The following is a 24,742-nucleotide window of genomic DNA, read 5'->3' as shown; positions in this document are numbered from 1 at the left end:
TATATTTTTTAGTTATTCTTATTTTTCCCCAATGTATATGTATATGTATAAATAAAATTATATATTAGAAAAATTATGGTAGAAATTGTAAGGGATGTTTTTATAAAAGAATTTTGAAAAAATTGGTATTCTAATTGATTAATGGTATTAAATTTTAAGTTGAAAATTTATTATTTAAATTAATTTTGTTTTAGGACAAAATTGAAAATTTATTTTGGAATAAGGATTGAAAGTATAATTTTATTTTTATGGGGTTTTAATGGAAATTTGTGAGTCTGGTATTTTTGTAAATAAATATGTCGGTCAGGGGTATTTATGTAATTATGTATTTTCAATAATTCTAATTTGACCCAAATTAAATAGTTAGGGGCTTAATTGAAAAGCTAAAGGAAAGTTTAGGGGTTAAATTGGAATTTTAATGGATGGAATTGTAAGTAATTGAAAAAGTTGAGGGACCAAATTGTAATAAGAAAAAGTTTGGGGGCTTAATGTCGATATTGAAAGAAAGAGAGAATGATCAGGGAAAAAGAAGCGGGGAGAGAGAGGGAGACGTCAGGAATAGGAAAGAAGAGGCGGCGACGTCGTCCATCTGGGCACGCGCGAGGCCGAGCAGCCAAGTCCAAAGTTAGTAGCGAGGAAAAAAAGAGGGCCAAGGCCATTCCCATTGCTTTCCTACCGATCTTGGTGGCCATCGGCTCCCCTCGAAGAGAGCTTCATTTTGGCGGTGGCGGCGTCGGTTTTGATGGCCGGAGGAGAAAATTCCGTCGAAGTGGTGGCAACCGCATTTTTCGGCTTTTTCGGCGAGCTCCGGCGGAGGATGGACGATCGGAGGACGTATTCCGACTCTCCTCAGCTCAAGCTTCGCGATGGCACCGGTTTTGTGGCGATCGGGCTTCATTTGCAAATCGACGGCCGAGATCGTCCGCAAATCTGTCCGGACGATCGGGTGTCATATCGGAAAATCGGAAGTGGGGATCGTCATCAGCGCGTCGTTGTGAGTTCGATGGTGTGTTCGGAGCGTCGATCGGACTCCGGCGGTAAAAGGCGAGTCGACCGAGCGATCGAGCGTCTCGGTAATTTTCTCTGGCCCGTTGATCTTAGAAATCCTTTGATTTAGAATTGTGCTTATTGTTTTGTGTTGTGTATTTAATATTTGTGAGTCAAAAATAATTGTCTGTCAATTTGCTTGCCTCGTGTTTTGTGTTGTGTGGCGGAGTTGGGAAAATAGTGAAGTTTGGGGACCCGACTCCCATTGTTTGAATTGTTAAGTATTTGAAGTTTTTTTCTGGCAGGTCCTGGACCCATTTTTACGGGGGGGTAAATATCTGTGTTGTAGAGGAGGTTCTGCCGGATTTTCAGTAGCATTCTTCCGAATCGGGATTCTTAGACAGTCAGTCCTAGGAGTCTAGACCTAGGATTAATGATCGATTGTTTCAGCATAATTGATAAAATTTTTTCCGTGATTAGATGATCTATTTGTTCGGCTCGCTCCAACCGAAGCACCGGAGTAGAGCTAGGAGGTTGTCCAATTCTGTGAGTTAAAGTCATTTAATCATTGCACTATTGCTAAGTCTGATTTTAATATGCTATTTTAGAATTTATGCTTGATATGATTGTTAGTATCGCAATATAAATAATTTTACTTGATTATTAATCATTGCACAAATAATATAAATATCATTATTAGTAACGTTATAACAATACAAACTTTATTATTTTTCCTCACGAATTGCACGTTGCTTTACCCTAAATGTTTAATCTTTACTTCGATATGTGTTGGATGATTTCATTAGACAATGATATTTATTAAATGTGATGATTTCGATTTGGGATGTGGCTTTCATAGAACATGCCACCTGATGGGTTACATCAGGACCGCGTGCGCACCGGTAATGATCATGGACATTTAACAAGATTTTTATGTGTTCGCCCTGGTCGAGCATGGCTCTCTGAGCTGATTTGAGTAAATTGCGGTAATAAGATTATTATGAGTTTTGCCCTGGTTGAGCATAGCTCTCTGAACTGATTTGAGTGAGATGCCGGAGTAAAGGACCGTGGTCGAGCTTCGCTCTCTCGGCGCTGGCTTATTTGAATATTAAGTGACCGAACTGGAGTTAAGGACCCTGGTCGAGCTTCGCTCTCTGGGCGCCAGTCCTATTGGAATGATATGCCGGAGTAAAGGTCCCTGGTTGAGCACTGCTCTCTGGGCGCCGGCATACTTGGATACTTAAGTGACCAGACTGGAGGTAAGGTCCCTAGTCGAGCATTGCTCTCTGGGCGCTAGTCTTATTGGATTAAGAGAGCCAAAATGGCTACTAGAATTTGGGGTTAGGATTCTACTGAGCCACTCGTCCTGTAAAAATAACAATATATTTTTATTTATTCATTTATTATGGTATGATTATAATATGGGTTGTATTTACGTGCATGGTCGATATATTGATTCGAATGATTAATATTTTCTGTGAAGAAAGCAATAGGGTAATGATTATAATATGGGTTGTATTTACGTGCATGGTTGATATATTGATTCGAATGATTAATATTTTCTGTGAAGAAAGCAATAGTCTCTAGATTATTTGATTTTAACTTACTCTCTAGACCCATACCTCCATTTCATCGCTTTTCAGATTCGTGACTGTTAGCCTTCCTGCGACTCTTATTCAGTAACCCGACTCCTTCATCATCGGGTGGTGTTTGTATTGGTATGTCAAATTGTAAAATAAAATCTTAGATCCTCCGCAGTAGTAATAGTAGGGATATCAATGGTAAATTTTCTGTAGTTTCGGGTCTCGCCTAATTTTTATGGCAGACCGAAGTAATTATGTAAAATGTAACTATTAAGATAATTTGTGGCTTTAATAATATTAATTTGAGATGAGATTTGTTTGGGTTGTGAGTGTTAGGCTTATTACGGGATTCGGTGGCCTTACGCCTACCCATTCCCTAGTGCCGGTCACTAGTGACAGGAATTGCAAACTTTAAAACATAAGATATGACGATCGGAAATTGAGACTCCGTGGAGAAATGACAACTCAAGTTAAAATCCTCAGCAAAAGTTTAATCTTCTTGACGTGGATGGTGATGATGACAAATTGAGATTTTGTAAGTGAAAAACTGAGAATGGTGAGACATGGATCATATTGATGGTGGTACGGTGAAGAATTTATTAGAAAAAGATTTAATCAATTGAAAATAGTTATATATTTTGATTATCTCGATTAGGGCATATAATAAAATATTTGGTCGTAAAAATTGACTCAATTGATAATTATTAAATATGGATTGCAACGGTTATAACATAGTGAAGAATTTGGTTCGTGAAAAAAAAATGAGAATGTATATAAAAAAATTATTTATGTAATATAATTGACGTTCTACTACTAATTAGATTAAAACAAAAAAAATCTGCTAGTTAATTTAGAATAATGAACTTAGAAAAGTAAGAAAAAAATAGAATAAAAACTATGAAACTAACCAAACATTTAATAAAAAAAGCACAAACGTATCACATGACAACTGAAATAAATGAGATTTGAATCAAGATTTTCATATTTGTTGATCTTTTTCTTGATTTCTATTAATTTGAACAAAGAAAGAAAGATAATAATTTTATCAAATAAGAACTCAGTTTATGTTTATGAAAATAATTTATTAATTAATTTTTTTTCTTATTAGATGGTGAATTTATTAATGAAATAAGTGTTTTTAAAAAATATAAAAAAGAATGGAATATATAGTTGAATTAAATTTTAAAATTTGAAATTTTAACTAGACTTAATAGAAAGTTACTGTAGTCTTTTTTTTCACTTAATAATTAATTAAAATGATTTAAGCAAGTATTAAATACATGCTTCTAAAATTTTGGATGGATATATTTTACCTAAAATACTAAATATTCCACTAGGGGATTTTTACGTATACTTAATGTATATATTATAACTAATAGGAGAATGATATATATGTATGAGTATTTTATACTTTGGTCTTGGATGATTGACACATACTTCATCATTTCAAATTAATAAACATGTCAATTATTTATCGATTTGGTATATAAACATGGATATGCGCCAAGTCTAGAAAAGAATGTTTCCCTTTTTTAATATATCTCAACTCTTACTTATTTAATTACATTTTTAATCAAAAGTAAAATCCAAAAATATTAAAAATAATTTTATAAAATCATTATATCGTCACATCATAAAAACCATTATATTATGGTATCATGTGAACAAGAATTGACATAATTACTTACAAACAAAATCCGGATGGACATGGTAACCCGTACTGAAATTATTGAGATTTTATTTCTCTTTCCCACGCTTTTTTTTTATTTTTAATTTTTTGAACAGTTCTCAGCCATGTTCAGATTATAAAATCCCGTAATCTGGACGGAATCTTGACCGTCACGAGATCTTAAACAAGCTGTAGCTTCTTGCTGACCAATGGACGGTTTTGATCTAACAGAGAATAGGCCAATAACAAATAAGTGGAAGTCCCAACGTTATTTTATATTGATTTAATAACAACAAAGATTAGAGCATTTCAGCATCGTTCATATAATGCAATGCAACTATGCAGGGTGAGAAAGGACCAATAGGCTGTTTAGAAAAGCTTCGGTTCCCTTAGCTAAAGCTTCAAAAAGAGAAAAATCCTCATTGTTCATTTCTGCTTTAGGAAGAAAAAAGAATGGCAGAGGCAATTGTTTCTTTAGCAATTCAAAGAATCAACGGCTTGCTTATTCAAGAAGCAGTTTTCCTCAGCGGTGTGAAGGAGGAAGTTACGCGTCTGCAAGAAGAATTAAAACGGATACTGTGTTTCTTGAAAGATGCAGACCGCAGGCAAGATCAAGATGAGCGCGTTCGTAACTGGGTAGCTGAGATTAGAGGTGTTGCTTATGATGCTGAGGATGTTATAGAGACATTTATTCTTGAAGCTGCAACAGGTAGAGGAGAAGGAGCAAGTGGAATCATGAAGAGATTTACCTCAATTATCAAGAAAGTTCCTCATATTCATGAAATTCGGAATCAGATCGAATCTATCCGCACCAAAATTTGTGATATTTCTTCAAGCTTGCAGACTTATGACATCAAATTTGTTGCTAAAAGAGAATGGTCTAGTTCTGCTAGTGAAATGCAACAGCGATTGAGAAGATCCTACCCACATGATGAGGACGAGCATGTTATCAGTTTTGATGCAGTCATAAGAGATCTTAAGGCTCAGTTGATGATAGAAGAAGAGAGACTCCGAGTTGTTTCTATAGTTGGAATAGGAGGGCTGGGTAAAACCACTCTTGCCAAAAAAGTGTACAATGACAATCGTGTGAAGCAACATTTCGACTGTTATGCTTGGGCCTTCATGTCTCAACAATTCTCCGTAAGGGATTTGCTGGTTAGAATCCTGACAGAAGCTGCAGATAAATCAAAGTTGGAAAGTACGGAACAGGGAAAAGAAATAATGAAAGGGGAACAGCCTTTTGCATCTAAGTTGGAGACATTAAAAGAGGAAGATATGTTCAAATCCATGCTGGAAAGGATGAAAGAGGAAGATTTGGTTAAAAAGCTCTATAAAGTGTTGGAGGAAAAGCGATACTTGGTGGTTCTCGATGATATTTGGAGTAATGAAGCATGGGACTGTCTGAAACGTGCTTTCCCAAATGGGAAAAAGGGGAGCAAAGTTCTGCTCACCACTCGCAACAAGAAAATTGCTTCTTCTGCTGATCCATGGAGCTCCCCTGTAGAACCACCATTTCTGACAAGTAATGAAGCTTGGGAACTTCTCAGGAGGAAAGCATTTCCCAACCATATTGCCACTGAGAATAACTGTCCTCCCGAGTTTGAGAAGCTAGGAAGGGAGATGGTGAAAAAATGTGGAGCATTGCCTTTAGCGGTTGTCGTACTTGGAGGCTTATTGGCAACGAAGAAGACATTGAAGGAATGGGAGATAGTACAGAGGAGTGTTAATGCTCAATTCACCACGTTCCTGCAACAGCATAATCAGTATGCAGAAGTGTATGGCATATTAGCATTGAGCTTCCATGATTTGCCCTTTCACCTGAAGCCATGCTTTCTCTATCTTTCCCAATTTCCAGAGGATTGGGAGTTTCAGAAGAGGTCACTAATTCGAATGTGGATTGCTGAAGGCTTTGTAGCACAGCCAGAAGCAGAAACAGACATAACCATGGAAGATATAGCTGAACACTGTTTGGAAGAGCTTGTTAGTAGGTGCATGGTTCAAGTGAGTGAAAGAGACCACACTGGAATAGGTGTCAAGACTTTCCGTGTCCATGATCTCATGCGAGATATGTGTATATCAAAGGCAAGAGATGAGAATTTCGCTGGAACCATAGAGCATCGAGACAGTTTTGCAACAAACACTTCTTCCCATTTTCTCAAGTCAGCAGCAAGCAGAGCTAGAAGAATTGCTATTCACCCTCGCATATCGGGAGACAATGCTGGTAAGCGGTTCTACGTACCCTTGGTCAAAGGTAGCGATCCTCATGTTCGTTCTCTTCACTACTTTGTTGATCAAGGTAAATATAGAATCACCAGGGGGCAAGAAATTTATATTATTAAGAAATTTAAACTGCTCAGAGTCTTGAATCTGAAAAATATATATCTAAGCAAGTATCATATGCCCAGAGAAATCGGTAATTTGATTCACCTGAGATATCTTGGTTTAAGCGATACCGGATTATGGGTAACCACCAAGTGCATGTTTTTGGTTTCCACATCCTTACCAGCATCCATAGGTAACTTGAAGAGTTTATACACCCTCGACGTACGAAATAATTCTTTGCAAAGTTTACCTGATGTGCTGTGGAAATTGGAAAATTTAAGACATGTGTTAGTAAATCCTTGTTTTGAGGGGCGATTGAGATTGGATACATTAGCACACCTAGAGACTTTGAAGTGGATGCGGGCTAAGAATCTTATTGCAAGAGATGCAGTACTCAAATTGACTAATATTCGGAATTTAGGAGTGTATTTCGAAGAGCCTGAGGAAGTAGAGATTGTCCTGAATTCCATCAATTTAGGCCGCCTTCGTTCATTGAAGATGTCCATCTCAAATGAAAAGTCATTTCCAAGTTTGGAATTACTTTCAGGATGTAATCATCTCACCAAGCTAGAGCTACAGGGGCGCATATCAGAAGATCCGAAATCACTCCATCACAACCTGGGGTCTCTGCCCGTAAGCCTAGTAAAGTTAATTTTGTCCTGTTCTCACCTAAAGCAAGATCCAATGTGTTATCTAGAGAAGTTGCCTAATTTGAGGTTTCTGTCACTGGATGATGAATTTTCATGCATGGGGTCTAAAATGGTCTGCTCTGTCAATGGGTTTCCTCAACTTGAGATTCTTATACTTGACAAATTAAGAGAATTAGAATACTGGCAAATAGAGGAAGGTTCAATGAAATGTCTCAAGAATTTATATTTAAAGGATCTAAGGAAGCTGAGGATGATTCCTACAGGATTGAAGTTTGTCACTACCCTCCAAGAATTGAAAGTCGCTGACATGGCTGCATTTGAAAAGAGGGTTCAAGTGATAGAGGGAGTAGAAGGAGATGATTTTGACAAGGTGCGGCACATACCCTCCGTCTCAGTCAGCTATTCATGGGGCCACAAGGTAATAATTCTTTTCCTTTTATCAGTAATTTTCTCATTTGGTACCAAAATCTTGCACTATGATTGTGTTTACTATCAATTTTTTAATTTTATTCTTTTTAGTACCAAACCATTTATTTTAGTCTGAGATTGAGTTACTTAAAGAGATTCTGACCAATTCTAGACAACGGATCAGCCGAAATAAGAATATGATTTCGAAATTCATCATATATCAAATGCTAAATCACCAAAAAATTTAATTAATTAATACTTGAATCAACACCATTAGTAAAATGCATATATCTTAGATTTTGATTCGAATCATAATGAATTAAATTGTTCAGTAATGCGGCACCCAATATAACAAATTTAAAATATATTTTAATTTGGCTGAGACGTTATTCAAAATTGTACGAAATTTTTTAGATAACTTAATTTGAAAAAAAGAGTTAGAAGATTTTGTGAAAAAAAATAAAATAATTAGAAACTGAAACCACATGAAAACATATGACAAAAAGTTTTTTATAATGAATTGAAATATTTACCCATATAAACAATTGTGTTTACTGGGGTGCATTTTTCAATATGAAATTCATTTCCTTTTCTAGTTAGAATTGTTCTTATAGTTATTCACATCAAATTATCTCTGAATTTTCTTTAGATATTTCTGCATTAGTTTCACCAAAATAATCTAATTCTCCCTTTCTGTCACCATCGTAAATGGTTGAACATGAATGATTACATTTTCGGTAATATAGCATATGTATTTTAGCAGCCTTGTTCTTATAAAACTGAATGTGTTGGTCTATAGGGAGCCATCACTTTGGACCCTCATTGAGCAAATAAAAATAAAAAGTGCCCTCTACAGTTTGTTTGATATTGTGCTGGAAAATGGTGAGTTTAGATTTGAGTTACTAATGTAATCTGAGGTATTGGGGTTTTCCACATTGGGTAGGTGAAAAATTAAGAGTGTGATGAGTAAGTATACTAGCTTTAGATAGTTTCTTTCCAATTTTTATGTTTTTTTCCATTATGTATTTTTTTAATAAAACAATTCATGATTATATTTATTTTGGAGGGATAATTATAAATTTAGTGTCTTAATTTTTTTATTTTTTCTATTTCAGTGTTTGAATTGTTTTTCTATTTAATCAAATGTTTGAACCTGTTAATTTATATATATTATAGTGTCTTTTGTAGATTTTAAAGATTAAAATAATAATTTAATTCATTTTACACATGAAATGACCTATGTATTCTTATTCATCTTTATTTATAATTCTTCTATTTTTTTCTTTCCTTTTTTATTTATTTTTATTTTTTTATATTTTTTCTACTTGCTATAGAAAAAAAATTTAGCAGTAAAGAAAATGTTTAATTAATTCTTTTAATTTTTACTCATTTAAAAAAAAAAGATTCACTAATCATTTTTTTATCTCTAAAAATTATTTGTTTAGAATACTTAATGTCTTTCTCTTTCTTCTCTTATTGTTTTGAGGTGAAACAATATTTTACTTTTCACTAAGAATATATTTTATTTTTAATTTTTGAGGTGTATGCACGAAAATAAAAAAATTAAGTAAATAAAATTTAATTTTTTTATTTTTTATTTGAATGAATGAGAAAAGTAAAATAATTTTATTTTTTTCTTTCAATCTTTTGAAAAATAAATAAATTTTAAAAAAACTACTATTGAAAATAGATAAAAATAATAAATATAAAAGATGAAAAATAAAAGATGATATTATTTTAAAGGAAGATATTTAAGTCAATTTATTATTTAAAATAACTCAAATAAGCACTTTAACTTGTAAAATCGGCTAGAGACACTATATTGAACATTTTTAGCAAGTTCAAATACTTAATTGAATAAAAAAATAATTTAGATACTAAAATAAAAAAAAAAAGTTAAAATACTAAACTTATAATTTTTCCTATTCTGAAATTACAGCAACATACTGTTGGAACTGACACACATGTAAATATATATATCCACACATTATTAGGAGGTTTAGAGATCATCAAAGCTTTCATAAAGGGAAAATTATTAAGAAAAAAATATATAAAAAATTGAGCTTTGCCCTGAAATACACTTGCATGGCATCCTTGCTCTTCTAAATTACTACTTCTAATACTTGAGGTTTATTAATGATTCTATGATTCAGTTCTTCATCATAGAATTGAGAATTTTCCTTATACTTGAATCCCTAAAATTAAATCATAATCTAACATATAAAGTTTCAATTTTATGGAGTCCTTGAATAGTTTAACCAATATGTTATTAAAGTACTTCAATCATTTAGATTTTATATTCTTTATTGATGGTAGTATGGGATCTGAAATTGCTAATTTTGATAGATGCAAACATTAGGGATATTGTAAATGATCAAACACTAAAAGTTTTTTTATTTCTACAATGTGTTTATTCCCTGATAGGTTGAGGAGCCAGAATCTGAGGAGGACTCAGGATTGGAAGAGGACCCAGAATGCACTTGATGGAGAAGTGATCATGTGTGCATTTTGCAGTGATAAACTTTGTTCAAATTTGTCTGGGGTTTACCACATTATTACTGTCTGTAATTTCCAACTTCTTGTTACTTATCTTCTTGCCATGCAATTTAATGCAAATTCTTGCTATTATTTGAGTGCAATTGTTTGACACCACCTAGGAACTTTACATTTGTGTAACAATTACAACTTGGATACACATTTTCTGTAGGAGTACAATAGGAAAGTAGAATCTGACAGCTATCTTTTGTTTTGTTAAGGTCTTGAGGTTTGTCCTTGTGTAATTTGTTTGGCAGTTACTTGTTTAGATTTAATCATAGTCATTTGATGAAAAACTTATTAGTAGAATAATAGATTATTCTTTTAACATCTACTTACAATTTAAGTGTAAAATTCAGCAATATTTATATTTTATTTCATTGATTATATAAATTTTTTAAAAAATTAATAATTTTTTTTTTATTAAAAGTAAAATTTATGACATTCAAATCATGTCACACCAAATAATGACGATATTCAAATAGATTAGCTCTACTTTGTTTAAGATTTTTAACGGTTTTATAAAGTTTTCAACCTCTAATCAATAATTAGGATTTCTTTACAGATTGTTAAAATTTTTAAACCTCAACCCAAATTAGTAGATGGAAAGTTAAGATTTATAGTTTAAAAAACTGTATACTATTTACTATTTTCTAAATCTTTTATTTTATCATCCATTTTTTTTAGATAAAATAAAATTAGAAACTCTACTTTTATCTTCTAAAATCTTATATTTATTTACTTTATAAAATTTTCTCTTAATTTACTCGTATTTTCGCCAAATTGAGTGTTCAAGTAAATAGATTACTTAGGCCAGTTGTTTTAATTTATAATCATTCTATTAAGTTCTTTAAAAGTTAATTTTTTTAGTGAAATTCTGTAATCAAGTTGCTAACAATTCTCTTATATATATATATATATATATATATATATATATATATATATATATATATATATATATAATTGGTATTAGAATTCTCAGGTCTTAAAGGACCATTGAGTTTGAGTTCCTTTGAGAGAAAACAAGTAAACTTTGTCCCTAAAAAGACCTGAAAAGAACTAGCCCCACCTTTTCTTTATCCTTTGTCATTGTCATCAACTGGCAAAAGTGAGGGAAAGATAGCTGAAGATGTACGATCTTTGCATCACAACCTTGAGTATCTACCTCCAAGCCTTACTAAGTTTATCTACCTCCAAGACTTACTAAGTTAACTTTGTGTCGTTCTCATTGAGGCAAGACCCAGTGCCTATTCTAGAGAAGCGCCTTAATCTGAGGTTTCTGTCCCTAGAGGGAGATTCATACAAAGGATCTGTAATGGCATGTTCTGCTTACAGTTTTCCTCAAATTGAAGTTGTTAAACTTGAATGGTTAGATAAACTAGAAGAATGGATGGTAGAAGAAGGTGCAATGCCATGCCTACATAGATAATCTAAGAGAATTGAGAAAAATTCCAGAAGGATTGAAGTTTGTGGGTACCCTCCAAGAGTTCAATGTTCGTTGAATGCCAGAAGCATTTGAGAAGAGGATTCGAGTCATAAACAACGAAGAAGGAGAGGACTTTGACAAGGTGCGCCACATACCCTCCATCATGTTCTACCCTTGAGAAAGTTGAAGAGTCTGCAAACTCGAAGGTGAGCATTTTTTCTTTTTTGCAGAATAGTGATTGTACACCGGCGTGATTGAAAGATAATGTTCTTTTTTTTCTTTAACGAGATTCTTTGTCCATTATGTTTTATTTGCTCCATGTAACTGAATCCCTACACTGTCAAGAAACAATGTTCAAACTTCTGGACAATCCAATCATTTACTCTGAGCGTTACCTAACTAAATGGGAAAGATGCAATCCTGAAAATTATAAATCAATCCAGCAATTCATCCTAAACCAACTGAAATCAAAAGCTCTCATTTCATAAGCGTCTATTTACATGTTCAAGGGATAAGAATCTTACTTCTAATGATGCATTGAATTTGTGGTCCTCGTCTTCAATGTTTATCCTTTCTCCAAACTTTCAGCAAGCAACTGTATTTACTACAGAACAGAAGGCCACAAATGAAGTGCAGAACTATTCGATCGAGCAGATTCCAGAACTCATCACCAATCACAAAAAATAATACAGCTTTCACTATATCTCAAAGCAATTGGCGAAGCTCGTGGTTTTCTCTCCGAAGAGACTTAATTTCTTTCATTAGTTCAGCTTGATTTTCCAGAACTGAGCTCATCGCACTAGAAAATTCCATCTGCTCATTTCAACAACAATATTACGTTGCAAAGAAACAGCAAGAAACAAGTAAATTAACAACCAGACTACATTTATACCTCCTGCATGTGGAATTGCCTCAGAATTTCAATATGAAGGTTCCTCATATCTTCATGGATGGATTTCTGAAACGAATCAAGAGTTTCTTGGAGAGTACGTTGGAAAAGCTGAAGCGTGAAGGAACTTCCCTGTTGTGGATCCAGCTGAAGGGCTTTATTTGCTTGTGACATTCCTCCCTGTCATCATGTAGCAAACTAAGTAGTCACAATAACATGAAGGATAATCTCAATGCGCAACATTGAAGGCATCAATGACAATAAAGCATGTATTGACTATTCTTTGACAGCAGGAAATTTATTCCTTCCAGTGTAAACACAAGTAAATGTATATCGAAGTGATATAGCATACATACATTCATTATTGGTAGATTTCCAGACTCAGTCCCAGCCAATGTGTCAGACCTCGACAGCAAGCTACTCAAAAGCTCTTCCCTGGTTTCAGCTCCTGTTTTCTTCATTTTTGGTGAGTTTACCGCTGGGGATGTCCCATCACCAAAGGAAGAAACAGTGCTTGTCCTCTCAGCGTAAGAAGAGAGCTTCCGAGGGAGTGTAAAAATCCCTGGTCCTGGCAGGTCAGCATCAGCTGGTCCTATGTTGCTTTTTGTACCCAAAGATTGAGATATGGAACTAGTATTATTTTCTGGAAGTCCTGTTAAAGTCTCCTGATTTATAGAAATATCTTTGGTGCGTATATTTGGAAAGCTGAAGTACGAACTCGCCAATGAGCTCATAATTGTCTGACTCGTCGAAGAGGACAAATCTTGCAAACCAGAAAACAATGACCCTGATGTCAAACCCCCAGAAGCCAGCATTCCAAAACGAGAAAGTGGCTGGCGTTGGTGGGCAAGTTTATCTGATATTCTCTCACCGCCCCAAGCCTCTGGAGGAGTGATGGAGGATTCTTCACTGTTTGAAGATGGAGAAGGAGTAGATCCCCCCAACAATGATAAAGAAGATCGGGTCTCATCCTGCACAAAATATGCAAAAAACATATCAATGTCATATGTGAAGATTTAAAAATCTTACAACATGTTCACTAGGGAAATCAAAATCAGCTCAACTCTATTCAGGAAATCTAGAAGTTACTAAAGAGAAACCACAAATTTTTACAGAAATGTTCCAGTCAGCTGTTCTGATCAAAAGATAACATGGCAAACCACCTTCAATGGTCATAGATCGTATAAAATCTCCAATGGAAAAACAACCGAGCACAAGGTTTTGTCAATTGTGAGTTGCTCCATATGACAGTGGAGCAAATAAAGCAAAACGAACAAATAAGATTCCCTGTGGTGCTGACCACTTTCCTATCCTGTACTTCTCAAATTTGCATACTGTAAATATAGTTTAAAAAGAAAAATAATATCAGACCTGTCTGGAAGTTGAACTGGTTTTCCAGTCGAATATAGGATGATCATTTGCCCCGTCCTCAGAAAAAGGAAATCTCCTGCTGGATGATGAAAACAAGGAAGAGGGCTTCTTATCAACCGATAGATTATCTTTTTTTGCTCCCTCATTATCACCCCACAGCTTATCAAGTGAGGGTGTGATAGGCTGGACATCAACAACCGGCGAAAACACGTCCATGTCATCCTTAAAATTATAACTAGAACGTGGAGCATTTAATCGTGACAATGTTCCACCTAGCCATAGATGGTTCCGGTGTGGGGTTTCTTCTGCTAAAGATAGACTGGCAATGCTTGATGCAGATCCACTGCTGGTTGATGTAAGAGATGACGATTCTATAGAAAGACTGGAACGACCAGTATTACGAGAACTTGACACCACAGTGGATAGTGAAACACTTGATAATGTCACAGAGGGAAGTGGGTCAGGCATAAGAATTGAATCTTCAATAGCACCTCCCAGAAGGGCTGTCTCAGCAGTGCAATTGCTCTCATTTACCACAACTGGTTTTGATCTTTGCCAGCATAAACTTGTGACAGCCTGATGAATACCATGAATACCAAGGTTAGTTGAATATGTGGACTAACATTAAAACTCAGATTTGGATCAATGTATTCGTCAAATTATTGATGGCATACAAAGGCTGCATGCACCTCTGACAGATAAAAAAACGAGGGACACATTTCCCACTAAAAATCTTCACTGCCAACCTACTTGTCATATCCAAACAATTACTATATCCAGCAGCTGTTGTTCCATTAATTACTCTTTGGAGCTCCATCTAATAAGTCACCCATCAATTAAATCATCCTAATGGGCAAGAGGGACAACCACTCAATCAGCATACTTGACCAATGTAATTATCAAACTTAACACTCAGGTGTATAAGAATATGACTCATGTGCAGTGACATGTATGATTCTCCTAAATGAAACAATGATAGAGGCATGGCATATGATTGTAACTTCTTCTGAAAAATGCTCCATTGCTATTAATTTTAATTATACTGATTGTAACTTCTTCTGAAAAAAGCTCCATTGCTATTAATTTTAATTATACAGCACTATATTCAGGAATGGAGTAAAGAATTGTAAAATGCTGGACTCAGAAAGCACAAAACTAGACAGAAACAGTCAACGAGTTCCCAGGCATTCACTTATAAGCCCCACATATACCTTATGCGTCCAAGCATACCCATCCTTCTAACAAGAAGTTTTCACTCTCACACACCAGACTCACAAGACCTACATCTACATACTATATACCACCAATCACTTCATAAAGTAAAGATAACAGTTGAGTCCAAATATAAAATGTTAACCTACAGCTGTCCTTTTTTTTTTTTTTTTCATTTCCATGGATATGTAGGAAGTGTAACGTGCCTAAGTCCAACAGTTTAGAAACTGAAGTTAAGTTGTAGTCAGCATAAAGAATTGGATGAAACTACCTCAGAACTGCTAAAAGCACGAAGAACATTGAAAGGCTGTGGTTTCCCACGAACATCATAGAATACCACCCGGCCACTGCTAGTTCCAGCTGCTAGAATCAAGCCATCATCTCTGAATGCCAATGAAGAGAAAGGTGCCTCATAAGATATGCAAGATGAGGGTCTTCTAGACCCCGCGTCAAAAGTGTACAACTTTTTATCCAGTCCAACACTAGCTATTATCTGTACAGGTAAAAAATGTTTAAAAGAACAGAATGGTCAGCTAATTTACCACAAATCATGTCCTCAAATAAGCCTCCCCATTCTAAAGCAGATAAGTAATTCAGTTTTCTTGCTCATATGATCAGAACTAGGGGAGGGGGCGAAGAACTGCAACTCAACAAAGTAAACATGAGACCTTGTCATTTGATGGTGAGAAGCTGATGCCAGCTGTAGGGGCAGAATGTTGCTTCAACCAAGAAACCTATGACAGTGAAATGCCATTGTTATATATAAAAATATTAACATAAAGCGGTGAAGAAAAAGTTTTCTAGAATATAATCTCCATAATGTATGAAAATTGTGAACCATAGTGACTTGGTGAATTTGAAAAACGAGTTCGAATTGAAAAACTTTTCTTGCTAATTTATATGACGCTGCAATATTTTCTGGAAAAGTAAGTTGAGGCAAATTAAAAGGAAATATCCGTTTGGTTTCTCCTACTCTTGTATGCTCCATTCAATACTCATTTGTGGTCATTTAGACATTAAACTTTATAAGGGATGTTCAGGATCTAAGCCCACAGATCAAGTACCGCTAACATGATGTAAGATCATTACATATCAAGGTTCCACTTAAGTACGAAAGTGAATCTGTCATATTACTAGTTGTGTGACTTCTATACATGTATTAGCTTGAAGAATAAAAACCTTCGGGTTGCGACCAGTTGTATCCCACAAATGTACAGATCCATCATCACCTGCAGTCACCAAAAGGTGCCTGCTAATCCTTGAATAGTCAAGCACACGTAATACCTGGTTTTAATAATCCACAGAACAATAAGCTTGGCATTCAGAAACTTTATGCAATAAACACCAGAATGGCACTATGAAAATGCAACAAAATAAACAACCTGTTCATTAGGGTCCTTGAGTTCTGCTGCCCTTGCACCAGATGCAAGGTTGTGAAGAATAAGATCCCCATTTAGACTTATAGAAGCCAAATGCTCATCTTTGCAATTGTATAAAGCACCGGTTATTGTACTGGTATGACCCCTCAACCATTTAATACAGCGGTTTCTCTGTAGATCCCATATTCTTACAGCTTGACCACTTCCTCCTGAGCATAAGTATCTCGATCCCTTGTGACTAAAGCTAATAGCCAAGATAGATTCCTGGAAATTAAAAATTTCAGCTATTACAGATTTAATGAAGAAATCTTACTTTCTTGACAGTGTGAATGGAGTGAGAAACAGGAGAACCAATGAGAAGTATTTGGAAAAGAACAACATATTGACAAAGCATAAGACGCATTAAACCAGGATTAATACAAAATAATGTAGCATGTGATACAGACAGATATAGTAGCGGATCTTCTTTCACTACAGCTCAAAGGATAAATGAATATAAAGAAATCTAAACAACCTAAGCATATATTCTGTTCCTTGTTTAAATCTCTAACAGGTTAATCGTTGATGCTTGAAGCACACAACAGCGGTCTTGCATAAATAATTGCCCCTACATTCAGTTCTGTCCTAGAAAACAGAACAATGCTATTGCTTAATCCTCATTCCACCAATTCTATAGAATTCACATGCAAGGTTCCTGACAAGTAAGGTGGCCATACACATGCGCTTTTACATTCATGCTTTTCTTCAAAAGAAATAATATTGACGGTAATAACAGTTTGGAAGCAATAAAGACCCTCCAATGAAACCTCTCATCAACATTTAGTCGATATAAAGAAAGAAGATAGCAATATGAAATCTAGGCCCTGACATAATTGCAAAATCAATGACTTTGAAGAGAATTACATCAATGTTATCTCCACTATCTGTCCCAGCAACTGGAATAGTCCCCATACTCTGCCCCTTTTTCCTCCATAGAGATATCTTCTTATCTTCTCCAGCACTAGCCACAACCAAATCTACCAATATGATCACAAAAGAAATAAAATCCAAATTAAAACCAACCTCTGATTGCTAAGCAAACTTTTCTTTTTTGATCCCAAAACTAAGCAATAATTAAAATAAAATTCACATTTAAAAAATAAAACAAGAAGCAAACTTAACCCTAGAACAACAAAATGCAGATTCTACCAAACTAAACAAAGAAAAAAATTCACAAGAAACCAAGTAATTAGAGCTAAACCGAAAGAAAAAGAAAAAAGAAACAAATTGCTAAAAAATATGAAGTTAAATTCAAAATGTCCAGTGACTGACTAGTGTGATTCCACTTGACTGAGTTAACCAGGCAACCCGGAGATGGAGCGTAACTCATGATGCAACGATCTCCTTCCTCCTCTGATACATCAAATAGCTTCACTGTATCACCGCCACTAGCGGCCAGTAACCCCATTGATGGATCCGGTAAAATCATCCTTTACAATCTGAAACCTCTAAAATTGAGCAATTGAATGCGATTATAGCAAGATTGAAGCCTTTCTTTCACTTGAGTATTACAATGACAAAGAGAATTTAGAAAAATATTGAATCTCTGTTAGAAAAAACAGTAATAGAACCCCACAAGGATAAATGAGAAATTGGAGGATGGTGTCTGTTGAAAGAAATTAAATTTGAATGGGAGTGGAGAGAGAGGGGGTTACTATAAAGTGAGCGCCTTTCCTTTGCTTTAATTATTTTGTCCGTTGTTATACTTGTGGCTTATTGGATAAATTTATTTATTTATTTTTGCAATTTTGAAAAATAATTAAAAGTTTAGTTGAATTTATATTTTGGTTTTTCTTAAATAAAGCAATTTATAATCCTAAATTCATAAAATTTATTTATTTTTTATTAAATAATTTTGGGGTCTATTTCTGGCAATAAATTTAGCTATTAATATGTAGCATTTTAAAGATTTCATAGTTTTCTTTTTCAAAATTGCTTAAATGATTTTTTTAATGTAAAATATTACTATTTAGTATTAATTGAACTAATCTTTGCAAAAAAATATTTCTTTCACTTTCTATAGGTTTTTTTTTTGGGGGGGGGGGGGGTACAAAGGAAGGGTGTGTGCTACATCAGTCCCTTCCAATAGAAGTCAATGAGATGCATACATATGCCCACAGGTAAAGGCAGTCAACGAATAGGATGACAGGCAAAACCACAATCATCGTCCTCAACAAAATCTTTCATTTCTCAGTAAAAGTTTTAGGGTTTAGGGAATTCGGAAGACCCCAAGATGGAGACCAAAAGGAAAGCAATGGCAGCAAGAGCACTGTGCAATCTTGCCAAGGGCAATCCCCACCCCCCCCCCCCCCCCCCCCCCCCCCCCCCCAAACATGCCGCTGCATCACTGACAAAAGAGCTCTCGTGTGCTCAGGCTTCTCTTGGAGATTGGAACAGAGGAACTTCAAATATTATTCAGCCATTATTAAACTCAAAGCAATTTCTGTTGAAAATGAAAATAATTTTCTATCTGTTTTTTGTTCAAATTCTATATAATTACTAATAAGAAGAATAAGATGAATTTTATTTATCCAAACCATCTTTGTAGAATTTTTTATAGAAGTTTTATTTATATTTAGTATTGAGGGTGAAAAAAAAATTTGATTCTTCTACGGTAGGACCCATTTAATAAGGGGTCATATATTTTTTGTAAGTACTCTTTTTTCGTTTTATCATTACATAATCTAGTCCTTTTTTCGAGTGTATTCAGAACAAGGATTTGGTGAAAATCACAGCTGTAGCAGAGAAGAAACTGAAGAAAGTGATGCTATGTTTGAATGCTTGGCATATATAACTTACAGAAATAATCTGGATGATTGTAACCAGAAAAGAAGAGAAAAGAAAAAAGCATGTTGATCGAAAATAACACTGTACTGTATTTCATCAAAACCTTGAGATTTCAAATAATTAGACTTTAAACTTCTTTTCTTGTCTTGTAATTTCAATTCACTTGAAAATTTAATGATGAGCACCTGCAGATAATATCATATCTAATTCTGAAATACTCCATCTTGGCCAAATTTAATAATATTCAAGTCAGACTCGACCCGTGTTGCTTTTTTGCATTTCCACGTTGAAGAAAGGCTGTATAATAAAGCAATGGGAACGGATGACTGGTGGAAATGCAGAACATAGCATCTTAACCAATACCCAAAATTAAAATAAGCATCTCTAACATGAGAAATATGCCCAAGCGACAATACAAGCACCAGAATCTATTAAAAAAAACAAAGAAATAAGAAGCCATTTTGGGGTGGTGAATGTAGCAACCTTTGAGGTGCCCAAACCCAAAAACACATTTGAATTACCATGTTAAAATTATGTACAGAAGGACACCATTTAAGAACTACCAGGAGAAAAAAAGGTAAAAGAGACTAAAATGGGCAAAGAAAAAAAAAACTGAATTCTGGCATTTGGTACACCATGCAGCATCAACTTCCAGATAGGACTTTGTAGAAACTTTACCCCAACAACCAGGGAATAAGCATAAACAAGCACCCCCGCATCTTCTAAGTTAGAAGACTCCTAACTGGCAATCTTCAGGTTCAGCCAGTTTCCCTGCAACATTGGGGAAATTACCAGCATAAGAAAAAACAAAAATGGACAATGATGCAAGAGGTGGAAGCAAATACCAGTAATTTGCTTTAATGTTGAAGTGAAGAGTGATGGCAATTGAATTTCAATCGATGTAAGCTCAAGAAATCAGAAAGCTTAAAACAAAGATCATAAATATAATGAATGTGTAACAATTGTAACACTGGTAAGAATCTCATGGCTATTTTTTAAGTTGGTAGCGACAAAAGTCAAAGATGACAAGATTTTTAAAAAAGAAATTCCAGTGTATATATATATTCTTTTACTTGGTGCATATATGTATAAGTAAATGGCCAAATCACAGTATAACCACACACCTTAGACAGAAATTTAGACTTGGGCTACAATTGTTAAAATTAGTTGAGTTTATGGCCATTATTAACCTTTCGAGCATCAAAACTACATAAAAACATATCAAGGACATTTTCTGAAACAACAAAAAGGGGAAAAAGGAAACACAAGAAAGAAAAAGAAAAGAAAAATCCCCTCTCGAGCTTTGTAAGCAAAAGGTGAAGAGCAAGCTTATGAAATTCATGCACTTGGACCAAGGCCATAATCATAAAATTTGTAATGAATGCAAAACTCCAAACTGAGCAGTAGAATGATTCAAAATACAGGCATTTGGATGGAGATATGAAAAGTGTAGCCATTCTCATTTGCATGGGGACACATCACAGTATTGATTTTAAATTCCACCTCAAGCATGTTCTCTTCGTCACAGGCCCACGTCAAAAGCAAATAGAGTACTGTAAGATTAGCATTACAGCTCTCTCAGGTGAGCTGAACTGTTCATGTGGATAGCCTGAAGCCTTGTGCCAAGGTCACCTCTTACAGAACGTTTTTTTTTCTCTATATACTATACAGGTATGGCATTTCCAATCCAATAAATAGTCTACTTAAATTTCTTTAGGAATCCCTCTCTAATTTTCCCATCAGAGGGAGATGGCTAGACCCAAATCCAGCTTAAAACCACCAATTTTGTGCAGGGAGGGTCATGTTTCCTAGAAGTTGTGTCACTTTTGATGTCAGATTATAAAGAACTAGATCTTTAGGGACACTTTAAAGACAATTAGATCTAATTAGTTTTTTTTTTCTTTTGGCTTCATGACAGTTACAGAACCAGAAATTGCAATATATAGTTTGAGTTAAGGTTTATATCTGTAGCACGTGTGCACACTCATACATCTGCATTAGAAGTGATAACAACAATACTTTCAACTTAATGATAAATAACTTCTAGAAAATGCAAGAGTTACGAGAAGCATGAATAAACCACAGAAAGCATACACAATCTAGGAGGTCTATAAGCATCAGCATAAAATCTAAGAAAAAAATTATTCTGCTGACCTGAGTAAAGACTGGGGATCAAGCATGCTGCAGCTATCATATTTTGTTTGGCATCATATATTTAGCTTTTTTTTCGGCAGGCTTTAGAATCTGAAAGGAGCACATCAGATTTTCATCTATGCTCATCATAGCACCAGCATTATCAAACTCACCACAATAGTTGGGAGCTGAGAAAATAGTGACAAGTTGCCTGTCTGCAAAGAATTCATACCCATCCTCCACAACCTAGAAAAAGAAAAAGTATATTATGAAATTAGTATCCAGATAGAGAATGATACAAAAAAAATGAAAAAGAACTGAGCTTATGTAAAGAACCTGATGTGCACGACAAACAAGATCTAAATCATGCTTTGCCAGGAACTCTGACACCTTATCAGGACCAAAAGTATATGAAACTCCTCGGTCATTCATTCCCCATCCCTTAACATCTCTCCCAGGATCCGACCACAACAAGTCACATAGTAAACCAGTGTCTGGAATAGCAACTGGCCGAGGCAAACTCCTGATCTGATCCAAGTTTGTCAAATCAGGGGAAAGACCACCATGCATGCACAATATTTTATCATCTATAAGAGCCGCAACAGGAAGGCAGTTGAAACAGTCAGTAAAGGATTTCCAAAGCCTCACATTAAACCTCCGCTTACATTCATCATAAAATCCATATATCCGATTTATTGAAGCACATTCATGGTTTCCTCTCAGAAGAAAAAAGTTCTCAGGATATTTAATCTTATAAGCTAGCAAAAGGCAGATAGTTTCCAAACTCTGCTTGCCACGATCAACGTAATCCCCTAAAAATAAGTAATTTGCCTCAGGAGGAAAACCTCCATATTCAAAAAGCCTTAATAGATCACTATATTGCCCGTGAATATCACCTGAAATACAAAGAAGAATCTTTAGAATTTAGAAGGTCAGAGCTGAAAAATATAGGCAATAATCAAACTGATTTCTAAATATATAACGCCTATGGTGACAGCCTTCAAAATTAAAATGGGAACCATAATACATTTTCACGGTGCGGTTACTTTCATGTCATAAATATAATAGAAGAACTCCAAACTCACTTAATCACCTACACTACTTGGGATGGAAGATTGTAAGATTTACATAACATCCAAGCTTCACTTTTTCTTCACCTAGTTTGCTAGCAATGAAACAGTAAAACATAAAGTCAATCAAGTTTTATATAGAAACAAAAATAACCCAATAATTACCCAATTGAAACCACCACATTTCAAACCCATCCCTAATTCCATTCCAAAGAAAACCCTTAAATTTTGAACACGCATGGCAATTTGAGCAAATGTACCATGCCAAAGTTAACAACTATACAACAAAACACACATACACAAGAAGAAAAGGTTTCATTTTTATACCAACCACAAACATTATCTTCAACAATTTAACACAACAAAAAATAACCCATAAAAAAATAATCCCACAAAACCCTAAAAACCCAACAAAAAATAAATAATAATAATGTAATATATTAGGGATTTTATACCGCAAATCTTAATGGGTGCTTCAAGCTCTAACAAATTAGGTTGTTGCATGAAGATATCTCTAGAAGCAACACATAACTGCTTGATCTCTGCCTCTGATAGCTGCACTTGCTTACCTGGCCTTGCTGACCGGACCTCCGTTAACCGTTTAATTATATCATCCAGTACGGCAGGGTCAATAAAAGCCTGCCCTTGAGTTGCCATCTAATCAAACAAAAAGAAACCCTAGAAATCAGAATGGTCAAAGAGTTCTTGAGAGATTTTAATATTTGGGTTCTTTTTCTTGTGGGGATGTTGGTTCCTGTTCTTTTATAAGCTTTTTCTGGGTTTAAACTCTGCGTGTTTGAAAATTTTGTTTTTGTTTGGTGTGGTAGAAAAAAGGGATTTTCTCGGGGAAAAGAGTGGGGAAGAGAAGGAAAATAAAAATAATAGGATGAAGGTACTGATTTTTGTTTATATATGAAAATGAAGTGTTAAAAAATTATGGCAGAAGGAGATGACTGCAATTTCTATGCGACGGAGGAGTCCATAATAATTCTGGGCAAAGAAAGAAAAGGATCAGGTTATTTTAAACGATGCCGTACATAACTTATAAAGACAAAAACAGAAAAGAAAACATGAATACTTGCTCTATTAGAATTATTCAATTGGCAGTGTCATCGTTTGTAATTGAAATTCGATCGCTAGTATTTATAAATTAAAATATTTAATAAAATTTTATTAGTTATTATGTTAATATGTTAAATACTATTGAATATATAATTTATTTTTAAATACGTCTTAATTAGAATGCTACTTTAAATTATGTAAATCAACAGAAATAATTTTATAATAATAAAATAAAATTTTAATTAGTTATATTTGATTTAATTGTATTTATTATAAAATATTTTAAAAAATAGGAATCAAGTTTTAAATGATAAAAACATTTTAATTTCAAATAATGTAATTTAGACATTATAATTATTTGATTATTAAGTAAAATTTTAAAATAATTATTATTATAGTATAAAATTATAAAAATTAATTGTATTAAAATAAGTCAGTATTATACTTTTTAATAAAAATAATATCATTCAATTAAACTAAAAAAAGTTAATTCTACTATTAATTGATAAGAAAATATTTTAAAAACAGAACTGATAGAATGAGTAATTTATTAAAATGTAATCCATTATAAATTATATTAATTTTTAAATTTTATTAAACACGATTAATTTTAGTTTTTGAGTGAGAAATATCAAAAAATAATTTTACTGACACTAAAATTTTGTTTATATTTATAATTGATACTAACAATTTAACTTTTTTTTTTATTTTTGTACTAAAATTTTAGTTGTTATTACTTGCGAGAGTACTTAATAATAATTTATTAATTTTTAATAATGTGATATACAAAGTTTTAAAGCTCTACATTAGCATTTCACTCATGTACACATCACATTTGATTTTTGATAAATTTGCCTCATGGTTTCAAGCTTTGCTATTTATATCCAATTGGCACCCATAACTTATTTTTCTTATTCTTGATACTATAACTTTAATTTTTGTTACAGGCAATGGTACTCATTTTCAATTTTTTATGACGTGAAAAGGAGAGTTTCAAATCAGCATTCTACTTACTTACCACGTCGCGCCTAATTTTAGATAAATTACTTTCTAAATATTAAAATTTTACCACTTATATTTAAATGGTACTAATTTTTAAATTTATTTCTTTTTATTATCACATCTATTATTTTTATTTTAATCAATAGTAAAATAATATTATTTAATAATATAACAACTAATATCATCAACAACCACAACAACAACAACAACAATAACAA

The 24,742-nt window shown here is 34.0% G+C and overlaps 3 protein-coding genes across 5 annotated transcripts; 1 reads left to right on the top strand and 2 right to left on the bottom strand.

The window, feature by feature from the left end:
- The first annotated feature begins 4,312 nt into the window (after positions 1-4,312).
- Positions 4,313-10,258, top strand: LOC8287487 (putative disease resistance protein At1g50180). The gene is made up of 2 exons (XM_015722402.3): positions 4,313-7,629; positions 10,044-10,258. Exons 1-2 carry the CDS (start codon positions 4,693-4,695, stop codon positions 10,101-10,103), a joined length of 2,997 nt encoding a protein of 998 aa, XP_015577888.2. The 5' UTR covers positions 4,313-4,692; the 3' UTR covers positions 10,104-10,258.
- Positions 10,259-11,204: 946 nt separating this feature from the next.
- LOC8287488 (protein NEDD1) lies at positions 11,205-18,146 on the bottom strand. Of its 3 annotated transcripts, none has more exons than XR_007216461.1 (11): positions 17,743-18,146; positions 17,335-17,447; positions 16,435-16,695; positions 16,232-16,336; positions 15,721-15,786; positions 15,324-15,545; positions 13,841-14,416; positions 12,826-13,440; positions 12,473-12,649; positions 12,105-12,393; positions 11,205-11,917 (listed from the first exon to the last, which is right to left on the bottom strand). XR_007216461.1 is itself a non-coding variant. In XM_002524194.4 (10 exons), the coding sequence occupies exons 1-10, from the start codon at positions 17,897-17,899 to the stop codon at positions 12,286-12,288; spliced, it is 2,400 nt and encodes a 799-aa protein (XP_002524240.2). In that variant the 5' UTR covers positions 17,900-18,146; the 3' UTR covers positions 11,927-12,285. The 3 variants fall into 3 exon arrangements, 1 of the variants encoding a protein (XP_002524240.2); XR_007216463.1 differs by having other exon boundaries at positions 11,205-11,912; XM_002524194.4 differs by lacking the exon at positions 11,205-11,917 and having other exon boundaries at positions 11,927-12,393.
- Positions 18,147-19,609: 1,463 nt separating this feature from the next.
- LOC8287489 (serine/threonine-protein phosphatase PP1 isozyme 4) lies at positions 19,610-23,505 on the bottom strand. The gene is made up of 4 exons (XM_025158261.2): positions 22,916-23,505; positions 21,727-22,286; positions 21,412-21,636; positions 19,610-20,028 (listed from the first exon to the last, which is right to left on the bottom strand). The coding sequence occupies exons 1-3, from the start codon at positions 23,115-23,117 to the stop codon at positions 21,448-21,450; spliced, it is 951 nt and encodes a 316-aa protein (XP_025014029.2). The 5' UTR covers positions 23,118-23,505; the 3' UTR covers positions 19,610-20,028; positions 21,412-21,447.
- Between the last annotated feature and the right edge of the window lie 1,237 nt (positions 23,506-24,742).

Source organism: Ricinus communis, chromosome 6, assembly GCF_019578655.1.
Source record: "Ricinus communis isolate WT05 ecotype wild-type chromosome 6, ASM1957865v1, whole genome shotgun sequence".
Taxonomy (NCBI): domain Eukaryota; kingdom Viridiplantae; phylum Streptophyta; class Magnoliopsida; order Malpighiales; family Euphorbiaceae; genus Ricinus; species Ricinus communis.
The sequence above is the reverse complement of the archived record's forward strand: the minus strand, read 5'-3'. Positions and strand labels throughout refer to the sequence as shown.